This window comes from Salarias fasciatus, chromosome 19 (assembly GCF_902148845.1).
Source record: "Salarias fasciatus chromosome 19, fSalaFa1.1, whole genome shotgun sequence".
Taxonomy (NCBI): domain Eukaryota; kingdom Metazoa; phylum Chordata; class Actinopteri; order Blenniiformes; family Blenniidae; genus Salarias; species Salarias fasciatus.
Genome location: NC_043763.1, coordinates 9,479,485 through 9,495,981, shown reverse-complemented (window position 1 = coordinate 9,495,981; position 16,497 = coordinate 9,479,485). Strand labels below are relative to the sequence as shown.

The following is a 16,497-nucleotide window of genomic DNA, read 5'->3' as shown; positions in this document are numbered from 1 at the left end:
TTTTGTCTATATAACTTGTAAATGTCGTCCCACATTTGCAGTTGCTGGACATGCTGAAGTTCTACACAGGTTTTGAGATCAATGACCAGACAGGAAATGCCCTGACTCAGAAAGAGATGACCAACCTGCACTACGACAAAATCACCTCACTGCAGGTAGGTGTACAGGACTGTAAAATCTGTTTTAGGGCTTTTTAAAACCTAATTTTACCCTGAAAAACAGTCAACCTAATGTCACAATCACAACATGATACATGAGATTGTTTAAAGCTAGGGTTGGCGATCTTGGAAAACTAGCATGTAGCACGAATGTAGCATCTCCCCAAGGCTCCGCCCAGCTCCCACCCCATTGGAGGAGCTCCGTTGGGAGCGGAGACGCGGAGACGTTCCGCGTCCAGTGCGTTCCTGGCGTAACCTGTCCTACCTTGTCTTGCAGAGGGCCGCCTTCGCTCACTTTCCAGAGCTGCATGACTTTGCTTTGTCCAACGTGGCCGCTGTAGACACTCGGGAGTCCTTGACCAAACAGTTTGGACATCTCAGGTAAACATGAAATACTAATAATTTTGTTCTACATATTTAGCTTCATTTTTTTTTTTAAATATGCCTGATGTGTTTCTGATGCTCAGAAGCTCCAACCTAGAATATGAAGGTCTCATGAAAAGTGCTGTTGACGTCTCAAAGAAAATTAATGCATATTTCCTTCAAAATAACACACATTCCTGTTAAATTTGGAGAAAGACGCCCAGTTCACTTGCTCCCGTGTTGCAGTAGAGCAGCAGCAGCACCACTGCTGCCTGATTTCCCTGCTAAATGGCTGCTAGTCAACCCTTGAACAGGCAGCTGGTAGCAGCCAGAAAGAGGCACGCCTCATTAATTTAATCGATTTGCAGTGGCTTGAGAAGAAACTCTTTGAACAGCTGTGTTTGTCAGATCATATTAGCTTACCAAAGAGCCAAAAAGCACCCTCACTTTGATGAACTGGCTTGCGCGCGTATGTGTGTTTTAACGCGCGCACCAGTGGCTGGGAGGGAGAGGACATTGATTCATTTGCTAATTTATAATTACTTCAAGGTCTAACCTTTCCTGGCATCTGATATCATAATGACCTGTTAAAATTGCCACCCAGACTTCCTGATAACTTGATTGTTTGTACTTTGACTGACGTCGTTTGTCTCGATTTCTCCACACGGTGTCGAAAACTCCGACTTTCCCTCTTTGCTGTCCATGTTTTCACATCCATAAATTTTTGACTTCTGCGGTGGATTATAGATGCTTAAACCTCACAGTAAGTTTCTTTGAGTCAGGCAGAGGGTGATGAGCCAAGCTGAGCTGAATCAGGTAAAGACTTAGCTGAACCGTTTCATGTATTTCCTCCGAGCTCCGCTCCTTTTTCCCAGAATTAGCTTTTTGAATATAGCAGGAACTATATTGTTCCCTGCTCCACAACTGTCACCAAAGAGCTCCTGGGTGACTCCAAATATGCCGATCAGATTTAACGAGGCACTTTTCATCCAAACAACTCGCGCTAATGCCAGTTTATTCCAGCAGTGCTACCCGTCGGCTAAGCCCCCAGTCACCCGCAGCTCCGAATTTATCCGCTAAGTCCCCCAAACACACAAACGCAGCATTATTGCACAGCCTGCCCTCACTTATGCACACTCATTCACTCACATGTACACCGGCTCATCTTTCAGTTTCGCAAAACACGCCGAGTGTCATTTGAGGGCACAGAATGAGCGCGCGATCAAAGCATCGCTGTGGAGTAACTAGGGAAAACTGACGAGTCATTCAACACTACAGGAAATGTAAAAAAATAATTGGTGTAATTGGTGTAATGGAGTTTTCTTTCCACTGTAGTCCTGTCATCTGGAAGGATGTGTACAGATCTGTCATTCCGCTTTTCATTGAACTTTGAATTTTAAGATGGAATATCGGGAAACTTGGTGACGGAGACGAAAAGCAGTTAAAAGGATCTGAAAGCTTAAACGTCTGCAAATTGAGGCGTCATTGAGAAGGTTTGACGATTTTGTTGACTATAAAACAAGCTGGCTGACAATGGTGCAGTGGTTTACACTCTTACCTCACAGTGTGAAATTCCCTGGTATTTAATCTGTTTTCGAAGAAGGTTGATTGAAACATTGGAGCTTCTCAGGTTTTTTAACACAAATAAAAGTGTTCTCACCCAATCAGTGAATTATACACCAAATGACCTCAATTATAGAAAATTCTGGCCACAGCAGCGTCTTTCAGGCTGAGTAAACTTGTTGTAGTTTGTGTCAGATCTCCATCCTCGCCTCGCGCTGTCGGCGGCTCAGCTGTCAGCGGTGGCCTGGTCCAGTCATCTCCATTACTCAGGACCGAGTTGTTACGCCGCGCTTATTTTGTCGCTGAGGAAAGAAACGTCGGCGCGACCCGCGCCAGGTCATCCGCTCTGCCGCCAAACTGCAACACCGGCAGAATTGCCACCAACGTGGCATCGGAGCAAGAGAAGGGATGCGCGGTCACGGCCCCGGTTGGTCAGTTGCCACGTGTGGCCGTCCGGGCCTGTCACAGCCTGTCCGGGCCCCGTCCTTCGCCGCCCGCCAGAGTCCGCCTGTGTCACCGTGTGTCAGCCTGATTAAACAGGTCTGTATGCAGAGAGCCATGCCTCAGCTTTCCCGAGACAGAGATGGGCTTTGATTTTCATAATCCTGTCTCATCAGGGCATCCCAGCTCCTTAACACACATGCTGACGGAGCAGGAGTGCAGTGTCAGAGCAAACACAACTGCTTTGTGCCGCAGTGCTAATAAGCGCCGAGAATTTGATACGGCGGTTTATGTTCACACACACACAAAATCTCTCTTGGTAGGTAGTATCCAAAAAACAGATTCCATCTTCATTATCGTTGTTACTAAACCATTGTTTTCAGACAATTTCACAACGATTGCCATCCCCGCTCTGGATGAGAGTTTCGACTAAGAGCTGCAATCTGCAAATGCAAATTTTCCAGCTGACTAACCACTTGTTTGTCTTCCTCTCGTCCAGTCCCAACATGCTCCACCAGGTGGCGTCGTACCTGTGTCTGCTGCCGGAGCTGCCTGAAGGCCAGGACACCACCATTGAGAAAGAGGTTCTCCTGGAGTTGCTGGTAAATGTTCTGTTAGCTTGACTTTCTGTTTGAGCTTGAGCCCAGGATTGAAGCTTATAATGTGCAGATTTAAATTTGAAAAACATTTTTCTTCTTCAAGTTTTCACAGCTAATGCCATATTTTTTTAAATGCCTCTCTAAATTCAATATTCTAAGCAAGTCATGCATTTTTCAATGCCTCACACCTTCTAATTGACAGAGCAATACATCAGGCATTGATCGCTTGTCAGCCGACAATGTAAAAGGTGTATAGTTGGTGTTGTTGAATAGTTATTTTCGAGAACATTAACTGGCCACTCAGCATTAATGCATAATAGGTTTTGCGTTTCACATTTGAAAGTAATTAATTTAAGCCCTTGACCTTGGAAAACATGTAGCATCCCTTCATCGCTGCCCCGTCCCTCTTGAATTTGCCTTCTAATCCAATTACGACTTCATGTGGGCACTTTGTATGGTGACTTGAAGACAATGCTGATGAAAGAGGGCTCTTTATTTTTTTCTTTTTTTTTTTCTCTCATTTTTTTGTAGTGTCTCTTGAAAAGCTCGAGTTAACGTGATTGTGCTCTCCAGTCGCCCTTCCCCTCGCTCTCCTGATTTTGTTTTTTTTGAAGACCTCTTCAGGAATCTGTTGGACCCTTGTCCCCGCAGCCTCCCCAACACACACTCACACAACGCACTGCAAGGCCTCTTCATCAGAGTGGGTGTTTCAAGGCCGTCCTGCAGTTATTCATAATTATCCATGAGAAGCGATGGAGAAGAGCCGATTCGTAATTATCTGATTAAGTTGTTGCAGGACTCTATGTCAGGGCGGTGGTGGGGGTGGAGGTAGGGGGGGGGGTTCATTTGCGTGCGCCCGAGGTTGCCCCAGACAACGAATATCTCTGACTGGATGGATTTAATAGAACGAGACCATGCTGTAGGGCACATGTAGCAAAACAATCATCCGTGCTGTGGAACACAGTCGTAAACATGCTTAGGGAGGAGGAACTGTCCGTTTTTTTTTTTTGCCGTTAGATTCTAGATTTACTCGTATCCTCTCACACATTCACACAGACCATCTTCGTCGTTTCTGTTGTCTTTCATGTTCTGATGTCCTTTTTGTTCCCCTTGCTGGGCGCACGTGTGCTATACTGCACAACTCTGCCCTCCGCAGGTCATCTATGGTACTACTCTGGTTGCTACTCATCCGTAAGCTACCTGAAAACATACCCAGTTACTCATGTAATGAGTACAGAAGACAGACCGGATCTGTCTACATATTTATTATCGACCGTATTCGAGCTTTAAGATGTTGTTTTAAGATGAATGTATGATGAAACAATGTGGAGAGGAAGAAGGCCAGAGAGGAGGTTCATGATTGTATTGAGAGAAGACATGCAAAGGTTTGATGAAATTAAGTGTTGGATCGATGTGGTCTGTTTTGTTCACCCCATTAAAAAAGAAAAAAAAAAAACAGAAAGAGAAGGTAATTGCTGTTGTTTTAGAATATTCAACACATTTTTCTCTCTCTTTCATTGTTTTCCACACACAGGTCTCCCGTCACGAGCGAAGAATCTCTCAGATTGAGCAACTGAATCTGATGCCGCTTTACCCAACAGAGAAGATCATCTGGGATGAGAACATTGTCCCAACGGAGTACTACTCAGGCGAAGGTGCGCGTCGTCTACAGACTGTCGCATGTGATTGTGTGGGTTGCTGATGTGTGTTTGTGGCTTTAATGGACGGCAGGGGACATTTCTTCTTCTTTTCTAGGCTGCCTTGCTCTCCCTAAGCTGAACCTCCAGTTTCTAACCCTGCACGACTACCTGTTGAGAAACTTCAACCTGTTTCGTCTGGAGTCCACCTACGAGATCCGACAGGACATTGAAGACGTGATCTTTCGCATGAAGCCATGGTGAGATGTCCGTAGTGGTGTTAGAGTCAAAGATAAGTTGGCTTTGTGCATTCTGAAAATCTCCACTATCTCTAATGTTTACTTTCATGAATGAAAGTCTGTTTTTTTTTGTCTCTCATTGTGGTGCAGCACATTGATAATATTTTATTAAACGGCCATGACATTTGGTACACCACATTTGGAAACCCATTGCTTAACATAATAAGTGCTCCCATTATGTCAAGCAGTGCAGCAACTTGCCTGTTATTCTTCCAGAAGTAAATAAATAAGCAGCGGTGCTGCAGCATGTGCCGCCCTGCATCCAGCTGATTTTCGGGTCCTGACAATCACCCCCAGCTCCTGTCTGAGCTTCTTGTCGCGTCTGTCCCTCTTCACAGGCAATCAGAATACGGCGGAGTGGTGTTCGGCGGCTGGGCCAGGATGGCTCAGACCATCACCGCCTTCTCCATCGTAGAGGTCGCCAAGCCCAACATCGGCGAGAGCTGGCCGGCCCGGGTCCGGGCCGACGTCACCGTCAACCTCAATGTGCAAGATCACATCAAAAATGAATGGGAAGGTAAAAGCATTTCTGAGATTTATTCCAAAAGTCCTTTTTAAAATGTGCTTTTCTTTATGATCTGCTGTTTGTTTTGTTAATCTAGACGTTCGATGCTATTAAAGAAAAGGAATGTCAGACAAATTGATCACAAAATACATAATGCATTATCAGCTCTGGTATATTGCTTTCCTTCACCTCCACTCTTTTTATTTTATTACATCTCTGTATTGTTCTTCTGAGTAGTTTATAACCTTCATAAAGCCCTTCTGTCTTCATGCTGCAGTCTGGCCTTAACTCATGACTTCTGCCTCCTTCAGAGCTTCCTCATTGATATATATATTCCATTGATCTCTGTGTAGATGTTGTTAACCAAAGCCCAAAAAGGTTTTCGTTGTTTTGTATTTATAATAAAGCTGTAAATAATAGGACTGTAATTCAAAATCTGTTTAATTATAGTAGTTACCACTTTAATATACATAACTTTACATGCATGTTTCTGAATATATAAAAAGAAAACATAATTCAAAAAAAAAATTATTTTCCGACTCTTGGAGTTACTATTACTGTTTTATGTTTTGTTATTCACATTTGTATTTACAACAATCAGTTGTTTTTTTTTCAGTTATTTCAGCACATGAAGTTTCAAACTATATCACTTCCATTGAGATATGTACTTCAGTTCAGAACAATAGGAAGAACATCCATATTTAAGAAACGTACAATTGAAAGAAGCTGTATTTTTTTTTTTTTTTTTGGTTTTCATGACTTAAAAGCTAAAATTGTAAAGAGTGAAACAAAAAGAAAACCCTGTAATTATTGTTTAATCTGAAATATGTATCAGTCTCACTGATTTCAAATGGAAAATGATGGATGATGGAAAAGATATTGATTTTTTGAGCTGCACGGTTCATATTGAGACACGAAATGGATTAAATCACACCAATTTAACTTTCACGCATTAAATGAGAATAACCAGCTTCTTTTTCATGTTATGCCGAAGTGTATTGAGCCAGTTATTGCAGAAATGGACTGCAGTCGTTATCCAGAATCGACACTCTTTTTGCTGCTACTTTGGGCGGATTTTTTTTTTTTTTTTTTTTTTTTTTAAGTGAATTGAGGAAGTATGACTTCCACACGTTTCTCTCACTCGCCGTTTCCCCCACCGGGAAGCTTCATGTTTTAAAGATCAGGCAAGTGCTGACAGGGCGGTTTGTCTTCCATCGCTCCACTCCTCCACACTGCTACTCCGTCTCCCTTCCCTGTCAAATCTCTCTCATTCATATTCCTGTCTCTGCTTCCCCCCCCGTCTCTCTATTTCTGTCTCCAATATTTCACCCCTCTCTCGATCCGCCTTTCTTTCCCGCAGGCCTACGGAAGCATGATGTTTGCTTTCTGATCACCGTGAGGCCCAACCTGATCTACGGCACGCGCTTCGACCGGCGCCAGCCCTTCGTGGAGCAGACCGGCCTGGTGTACGTGAGAGGGTGCGAGGTGCAGGGCATGCTGGATGAAAGGGGGCGTGTCATCGAAGAAGGTGTGTTTGATTGCTCTCCCACCAACACACACACACACACACACACTCAGAGTGGCACATGGCAGCCGCCGTCTCATCTGACTTACACACCATCATCTCTGGCAATTAATCCTGAAGACAGGGGTCAGACTGACGTCGTCATGGTGACATTCAATGTGAGAGCTGGACTGTTTCCATTAAAATACCATTAACCTGAGGTCAGCAACAAACATCCAAGAGCTGTGATCCCTGAACTCGTCTGTATTTATTGGATTTAAGTATAGGTTTGTAATGTATGTGTGTGTTTCTAAAGGAAAAGCTTAAATAAGGGTGTTCAGTTTCGCTCTCTAATAATATTTAACAATATATGTGCTAAATTGCTATTTCTGCACCATGTATCTATTTTTGTTAATTTTCCGGGATTATATTTTAGTCTTTTACACTACTTTGCTCTTTCAAGACCTGAGACATAACTGTGAATGCACATGTGCTGCTTTCACAAAAAGCATATTTTACACACGTGACTTCAGCCAAATCAGAAACTGAAGCAGCGTACCTCATACAGCCTCTTTCAGACATGTTTCTGCATGAGCCAGCCACATGACATCCATCATGCTATTTTCTGTGGTGAAATCAAGTGTTTCGTATATCATTATTTCTACATCAATATTTTTTGGGATTGTGTTGAAATTGCCAGTTTTGTGTCACTTTCCCTGCAGATTACAGTCATTTGTGCATCATGTATGGTGGAATCTTCCAAACACCGCGGTGTGAAACTAGCTACTCCTTTAAACAGTGCTTCTGGTGTCTCGAAATTAATTTCCCAACAGGATGAAATTATATCAGCGAAGTTACTATATTTGTCTGACAAAGGCTTTCAAAAGTACTGTTTTCAAAAGCCTGAGTCTTTTTAGTCTGTCAACACATGAAAAATACCCTCAGAATCAATTGAAATCTCTGGTCAAATATATTTGTACAGTAAGAACTTGAGCTTTCTGGGTGGATTTCTTCCATACAGCCTAAAGCAGCATCTCTGAGCAGTTTATTCACCTGATTTTGCCTTTTCTCTCTGTCGGAACATGTGTCCATGTGCTGAAGCACCCTTTTCCCCCATCCTCTCTCATCTGTTTGGATTAAATATGCAGAGGAAAGGGTGATTTAAATAGACATTATGGCGAGCAACAGGCCCCGCCGACGTCGGCTCGGTTAAACTTTCAGATCCCCAACAGGGATAAGTGCTGCTTCGACTGTCTGGGCTGATGTCACAAAAATCTCTGGGCACTGGGTGAAGGTGGAGATACAGAGTAAGACCCTGGTAACTGACTCACTTTCTTATGATGAACAGGACAAAATGGGAAATTGCAATTGTACATATTCATTTAAACCTGAATGGCCGATGCCGGTTATTGAACCCCAGCTTCAAATAACTGACAGCTTAATAGAAAGGCTCGCCGCGCTCACACACCTCGGCCCCAGCTGCCCGCATTGTTACCACATAGTGTTGAGGTTGGAGCTTCCACTTATAAGCTATCACCGTGCTCATTTTAGGACAGGGACGTGATGATCCCCTCATAAATGCGCACGTGCGCGTCGGCGCACACATCAGAAAGCCGACAAGATTGATTTGGCTCCCCTGCTCCCCACCCTGCAGCGCCACACGGGGTCTATTTAGAAATCTCTGAAAGCTGCACTTGCTGCATCACATAGACTCCCGGTGGGAAAAAGCCTAAAGCCCGTGGCCTGTCAGTCAGCATGTAATTCCTGTTCCTGAGGGGGGCATCGTACTGCAGCACGGCGAGGCTTGGTCAGCTCTTTAGGCTTTTCTTTCCTTCTTTCTGACTTCCTTCCTGACAGCACAATAGCTCACAAACGTCCGCAAATCCAAATGTTTAATGCAAATGAATAAAATGCATGCATGTGATAAGAAAAATATCTTAATCGTTTTAATAATAGTAATATCTTCACAATAAGAGCATCTTGTTAGTTTTAATTGGTGAATCCTGTTGCAAAATACAGTGAAATGTCTCTTTCAGTACGATTGCAACAATGCAACTATATCAACTGTTTGCATTCATGGAGTTGTGTCACAGACAGGCTGGACCCTCTGGCAGCCCGCAGACCGTATGTTTGACCCAGCTGTAGGTTCATCTGACATGACCTGACACATTCACCTTGTCTTAAGGTCAGGGACCTCATTGAGTCAGATTAAACTCTATGGCACTGTGTGTTATAAAAATCAGTGAGGAGCCAGGATGAGATGATCCATTAATATGTAGGAGTTTACTCCTGTTTTAATTGATGTATAATTAAAACACACCCTGTGTTTATTATTCATCCGTGTGTGTTCACTTGTCTCCCTATAATCATTGAAGGTATTTTTTTTGTTTGAGGCAGAGCCGAACACAATAACAAAAATACATTGAGGACCCATTCTGTCCTGTCGGAGGCGCACAGCCGCAGTGGTGGTGGAGTCAGTTTCGTTTTTAATGCAAAAGGCTATATTGATAAAAACAATATTGTATTTTTCAGCTTAAAATTTTCAATCTCAATATACTGTAAATTTTGATGTATCGCTCAATGCCAAGCAGTGTCTGCATATTCTGGTTCCTCCAGAACAGAGGCATCTCGTAGCAATTGAATCAAATCAGTTGGAAACAACAGTCGTGTTGTTTTTAGTGACCACTAAATAAATGTGTTTGATGTTTTTAGGGCCTGAACCGAAGCCCAAGCTGCGAGGAGATTCCAGGACGTTCCGCGTGTGGCTGGACCCCAACCAGTACCAGCAGGACATGACCAGCAGCATCCAGAGCGGCACCGAAGACCCCTACGAGACTTTCAACATCATCATGAGACGCAAACCCAAGGAGAACAACTTCAAGGTTTGGACACGCCGACCAGGCTTCGCTGTGTGTCGGATCGCGGTGCTTTATCTTCAGACCTTGAGCTCTGGTCCCACCAACACCACCCCGAGTGATGGATCACATGTTTCATACTCTCCAGGGCATTGGAGCTGTGAGGTTGGGGCCAGGGCAGCTCTGATATTGCCGCCCACTCAAGGCTCTCCCAATGAAATCCACCCCTCAGCCTCCTTTAAGAATCCCCGTGTTAAAGCTACACAGTGTGTCACAGAGCTGCAGTGTTTTCAGTGGAGAATCTGGATTGCTTTACACAGTGTAACAGGGCAGATCTGCGGTTATTGGGATTTTATGGCCTGTAATTTATGCCAATTTTTGCTCAAGTTTTCTTTCGGTTCATGGCATAATTAACCATCTGAGTTTTTGACGCCTTTTTTTGATACGTTTCTTCAACATTTAGAGAATCTGAAATCTTGCATAGAACATCTCATCATCCCCTTACGGCTTTGTCAAATCTGCTATCTCTGATTTTGAACACCCATTTCTGTCTTTCACAGGCTGTGAGATGACAGATGTTTTTTGAAGTGTTTTTTTTTTCTTTCCCCCAGACTTTGAGAAATGCAGGAACTAATGGGTGTTCAAGAAACATTGTTGTGCATCTTTGATGTATGACACACATAAAAGTAAACACGGTTCCCCACACAGTGTTTTTTGATGAACAGGGTATTAGACAGTTTGCAGCTCATTAAAATATAATTGACAGACTTACAAATTACCTGCTGCTCCATCAGCCCGCCGCAAAGCTATTTTTATCCCGCTAAACTACCTCTTGTGGGATGGATGTCTTGTTGTGTGTTGCGCCTTCATTCCGTCGGGTTTTCTCTTTCAGTTTTTCTTCTCAGGAGTTCGATGTAAACCCGTCGTTCTCTCTCTCTCTATCGTTGTTTTAGGCTGTGCTGGAGACCATCAGACACCTGATGAACACCGAATGCGTGGTGCCGGACTGGCTTCACGACATCATCCTTGGCTACGGCGACCCCGGAAGCGCGCATTATTCCAAAATGCCCAATCAGATCTCCACGCTGGATTTCAATGACACGTTCTTGAATCTGGATCACTTGCGGTCGTGCTTCCCCGATCACACGATAAAAGTCACCGAGGAGACGCCTGAACTGCAGGTGCCCCCATTCAGGTAAAAGACTGTGGAAGTAAACATGGTTTAGTTTAAATAAATGTAGCTTGAACCCAGGAACCCCGCGCTCAAGGATAACACTCATCCAATGTGCCATCGTGTTATATTTATCCCTTTTTTCCTTACACGTGCTTGCCTCAACAGAATCAAGTTCCCCATCACAGACAGTGCCAACAAAGGAAAGAAGAGGAAGGCCGAGGAAGAAAAGGAGGAAAAAGAGGAGGACAGGACTCTGATCGTTGAACCCTACGTGACTCCAAATCGGGGACCGTATCCCTACAACCAGCCCAAACGGTGAGACTCTAAAACCTGGAGCTTATTTATTGCTTGATAGGAGTTGCTCGAATAAAACGGTGAATTCAAATTTCTTGCAGGAATACAATTCAGTTCACACCCACTCAGATCGAAGCCATCCGAGCCGGGATGCAGCCGGGACTAACCATGGTATGAATTCAGTTTTATTTTTTATTTTTTTATGCAGAAGTAGTTTTTCAGACAAATGTGTCCTCGCTTTTCAGAAGTTTCACTGAAAGCCCATCTGTTGTTTTGGCTTCAGCACAAAAAGAAATTTCAAAGCGCTAAAGTGGCACCAATTTTACCTGCACGTTCACAACAAAGGTATTCCATCCGACTGTTGTTATGTCAAGAGTAACGCAGCCTGTGCTGATTGGACCCTCGCTGCTTGGCTGGAGTTATTTATGCTTCGGTTTGCCGAGGTAAATATGGCAAAGGACAACAGAGTCGTAAAACAACTCGGCATGCGTGCCTCCCTCTGCCCCTCTCCTCACCCCTTCCACCCTCCCCTATTGGCATGTGTCACAGTCATTAGCAGCCATAGCAAACACGTAGTAGATCGTACACTGCCCAGCTTTCTGGGGGAAACCAAGGGGCTGATTATGCGCTGATTTATGCAGGAATATGTAATTGTACCGACTAATTTTAGCGGCGATTACTCACCTGAGACCCACACTACGACCAGCCCGTTTCATGAATATTCATTCAGTGAATTAAATGTTCTGCTCTCCCCAGTTAAGTAAGTATGAGGCTTATTATCGTGGTAACTTGTATACAGGGATGAATTGCTAATAGCATTCTTATGGTGAGTACAAAAGGGAGGCTTGAAAGGTTTGTACGCGTTGTTTTATTTTTCCGTGGTTTTCTCTGCTGTTTTAGCTGTTCTGTCCCAGCAGGCCCAGTGGCACCACGTTACATTGGGTTCATCTGTCCACGGCTGACAGTGGGGATCTAGTTTGGCCTGTTGTGACATGCCCATGATCTTGCAACTAGGTTTTATTCAAAGCAGTGTCTGCAGATTCACACGTGTGATTGTTTTTTGAGCTATTTGAAATTTCTAAACCCTTCTTCCCATGCTGCTCTGTCTCCAGGTTGTAGGCCCTCCCGGCACAGGAAAGACCGACGTTGCCGTTCAGATCATCTCAAATCTTTATCATAACTTTCCTGAACAGAGGACCCTCATCGTAACACACTCAAATCAGGTAAACCCACACACACAGCACTTCCACACAGGTTTTTGAACTTCCTGATGAAACATCAGGCTTCTTTGCAGCCTGAGCTCTGAACTGCCCATTAACCAGTCAGATTCAAACTATAAAGGAAAAACTTAAATCTTAGCTCTCTTGTGCCCCAATCTTCTCCCCTTAGTATTTTATCATAAAGTAATCAGCTGTTTTTTTTTCACACCAGAAGGACCCTTATCCACTCAAAGCACAGCTCCTGCTACACACCCTGGCCATTTGAGCTTACCATCCAGTTCACATCAAATGGATTTTCCATTTCTAACAGTGCGCTTCGTGGTTTTCTTGATCGCCAGGCTCTGAACCAGCTGTTTGAAAAGATCATGGCTCTTGACATTGACGAGCGCCACCTCCTGCGTCTGGGCCACGGAGAGGAGGAGCTGGAAACGGAGAAGGACTTCAGCAGGTGAGGACAGCAGGCGACAGGTGCGGCCGGGACACACACGATTAGGTGCACCTAAACAAACAAACAAACACATGTAAAGTGAGACAGCGTGAATTCACACGCCCATGTGTGAAAGTGCATTCAGCAAATGAGCAAACTCTTGCTTCTGCATTGCTGAGGCCAGTTGACCACGCGTGCACACGCGCACACACACGCACGCACACACACACACACACACACACACACACACACACACACACACACACACACAATAGCAGCTGGCCACATGCATAATGAGCCCGGGCCAGCAGGGTGACAGAGCTCTTCAATCCTCTCAAAGGCCAGGCCGCAGTTGCGCTTTATCTTCATCAAGCATCACTGGACTCTCAGAACTTATCACCAGTGTAAGAGATCTGCCTCCGCAGTCCTGCGTGCCCCGTTAACCCGTTCATCTCTATTCCTGAACACATGAACACCGTCGGTCTGTTAAAGCCTTTTTGAGAAGAAGTGAAGAAGAATTTTTACAGATGTAACAGTACATTTTTAGACATACTAAACATTGTACCTTGATTACAACATAATTCCGCTTTTTCAGGGAAAAAATATTGTTGCAATCGGCCCAGTATCGTAACTGCACATGGTTAAATGATGCAAAAGTCACCGTAAATTATTCTGGAAGTTTGGGGAATTGATTTTAATATGAAATATTGATCTAAGCTTGCCCAGCTCCAACTATTTGTGTCAGTCTTATGAAGTCTGTCATATGAAGTGTGTAACATAGTTGTAGAGGAAAAAATGAAACACAAAAAATTTCGGAACTTCTAAATATTGTGCCGCAAAATAAGGCACGAAATGAACAAAATCTATTACAAATTTTCATCAGTTTTGGAAAACACGGTTTGTTCAGCTCATTTCATGAAGTTTAGGTCGTTGATGGAGGAAATGATCTGATTTAAACCCACACAGCGTTTAAACGCAGATGAAACACGCAGAAGTCCTTCTCATGTTGGAGCTGTGGCAGAACAAACAACAAATGGCCTTCATTAAAAAACCACCCGAGCCCCTGAAAGAAGTCCCAGTAGTTCTCAGCTGCTGTGTGTGTGTGTGTGGATGTGTGTGTGTTGTGAAACGCCTTGAAGGAAAGTGACTCAGTCCTTACTACGGGATCGTAGTGGGCCGGGAATAGAGAAGGTGGGGGCAGCGCATTTTAAGCGCTCCTGACAGACTTGAGAACGACAGATTATCTCAAGATACCCAAAACATTTACAGTTCTCCATGACTGCTACTATATTTACCACGAGCACAGGATGAATCAGGGAGGAGCTCTTTTTATCCCCCCCCCTGCCTTCTTCTACTAGCAAAGTGTTTTTAGCTCTCGCTAAATAAAAATAGTGCCATTGAATATGGACACAGTTTTCATGTTCTTACTATTTAAGGATCCCTTATACATTGTTAATAACCACGCCGTCCGTCTGCGGTAATGAGCACAATACACCCTGTAGCTTTTAGGGAAGGGCGGGCTTGTACTCGCCTCTCATCCGCCGTACCCATAGTGACCCGAGCTCATTGTGAGTCCATGGCTGTAGTATGAATAGTGCCGTGCGAAACCGGCGGTCTGCACATCTCCCGCATTCCTAAATTATGCAGCGACACAGACATAAAAGAAAAAGAGCTTTAGCTAGCAGCATTTAATATGTTCCTGCCTGCCTGCCTCATAACAACATGCAGACTCCACACTTCTTTCCACCCCACTGACACCAGCGAGAGGAGAGAGTCGGAGAGTTTTAATTAACACTGTACAGAAAAGAAAGAAAGAAAAAAAAAAAAGACGCTTGGCAGTGCTTTTCTGAATGCCTAACAAAGGGGAAGCTACAGCATCAATTAACAATACTTCCCCGCGTTTCATTATGAATTTTGTGCAGTTTTAATGAGATTCTGAAAGGCAGCATCGGGGAGGCCGGATTCGGTTGTGAGTAGTCTGCATTTCTAACCTTGTTCCCAAGTTTAAAAAAAAAAAAAGGAGGTCATTATGCCACCTCACAGGGAGAATGGAGACACAGGAGCCTGCTGCTATTTGCAAATCTGACAAGTATTTGATGTGATCGTCTTTTCGGTCAGTGCGGATTCACGCGATCTTTTTTCGTCTGGGCGGATCGGTTCCAGGTGTATCATCCAGACAAGCGAGGTCGCCTGCCATTTTTATTTAACGTTATTCAGGCCAAACAGGCGCAGCGGTGTCGTCGTCTTTGAGTCATCTGCTGACTGAGAATCTTTGGAGAGGATCTAAAAATAGTCCTCACCTCTGTTATTATCCCGCGCCCCTCCTACTTCCTGTCTTTCTGCGTTTCGTCCCGTCGCCGTCTGATAATTGCTTTTAAGCTGCATAATAAGATGCACGATGGAGACTCCAGAAAATACTGTGTAGTTGAGTACAGCCGCTGTCCTTAGTAACCTCTGGAATAAATGAGTCATTATTAGTAATATTTTCGTTTTATGTTTTTTTCAAGCACATTTTACTCTGCGTATGAGTTTATGTCCTCAGGCGACCACAGCTAAGCAATTAAAATTCTACACAATTAATTAAAAAATCTCAAGACAACCCTGTTTGTTATATTTCTGAATTAATTTTCAGATTAATTTATTTTCTGGGGTTGGATGTTTGTCTCTGGATTCGGTTTGCTTGCATGTGTGTCCTTAATTACCGGCGCCCCTCAAAAACTTACAATCCCTTTCGACAGTGAATGTTTATATCAGAGCAGTAATTAAAACAGCCATTAAAGAGTCTCATATTACAAGCGTTATGGGTTTTATGTAATTATGTCAATTTACTGTTCTCCAAAGCTACTTAAAGTTTAAGTTCAGAGCTAAAAAAGTTTTAAATACATATATACAGAAAGTTTTAGACAGGTTCTTTTCAAAACAGTAGGATATTATTGAAAAGTTAATGTTTTATGATACCTCAAAATAAGAATAATATCTGATCTCACTCAATCGGATCAAAGTATAACACCATGAAACTTCTATGATTTCAGTATGTGTGTTTGTAAATCTTAAAAATGTGAAAGTTTTGCAGTTGGAAATATTTTTTCTTCCATTGTGTTGCAGTTATTTGAGAAGCTGTGTGTTTTATTCATTTTTACTCAGTGCAATGCTATTATAACTCGGATAAAGTTGCTCCTTGCGATAGTTTATGTCAGTAATTTTGCATGTTTTTGTTTTTCCTTTCCTGTTTCTGACCTGCTGCACTGCTTCTACTGTTTGCAGGTACGGGAGAGTAAACTACGTCCTGGCCAGACGGCTGGAGCTGCTCAGGGAGGTTGGGAGGTTACAGGAGAGCCTGGACGTTCCCGGAGATGTTTCTTACACCTGCGAGACCGCCGGGCACTTCTACCTCTACCAGGTGACGCTCTTGACTCGGCGTGTTTTAAACCTGCGTTTGGATTTTGCCATCGATTCAC

At 43.7% G+C, this 16,497-nt stretch overlaps 1 protein-coding gene across 3 annotated transcripts in view; it reads left to right on the top strand.

Annotated features, from left to right (window-relative positions):
* Positions 1-16,497, top strand: part of aqr (aquarius intron-binding spliceosomal factor) — a 45,729-nt gene that overhangs the window by 9,041 nt on the left and 20,191 nt on the right. For all 3 annotated transcript variants that reach the window (XM_030117347.1, XM_030117346.1, XM_030117345.1), the window contains exons 13-26: positions 42-155; positions 436-539; positions 3,025-3,127; positions 4,659-4,779; positions 4,880-5,021; positions 5,399-5,577; positions 6,926-7,093; positions 9,782-9,951; positions 10,878-11,119; positions 11,264-11,413; positions 11,494-11,563; positions 12,505-12,615; positions 12,951-13,060; positions 16,304-16,439. In XM_030117347.1, coding sequence (XP_029973207.1) covers positions 42-155; positions 436-539; positions 3,025-3,127; positions 4,659-4,779; positions 4,880-5,021; positions 5,399-5,577; positions 6,926-7,093; positions 9,782-9,951; positions 10,878-11,119; positions 11,264-11,413; positions 11,494-11,563; positions 12,505-12,615; positions 12,951-13,060; positions 16,304-16,439 — 1,920 coding nt within the window. The remainder of the gene's footprint in view (positions 1-41; positions 156-435; positions 540-3,024; positions 3,128-4,658; positions 4,780-4,879; positions 5,022-5,398; positions 5,578-6,925; positions 7,094-9,781; positions 9,952-10,877; positions 11,120-11,263; positions 11,414-11,493; positions 11,564-12,504; positions 12,616-12,950; positions 13,061-16,303; positions 16,440-16,497) is intronic.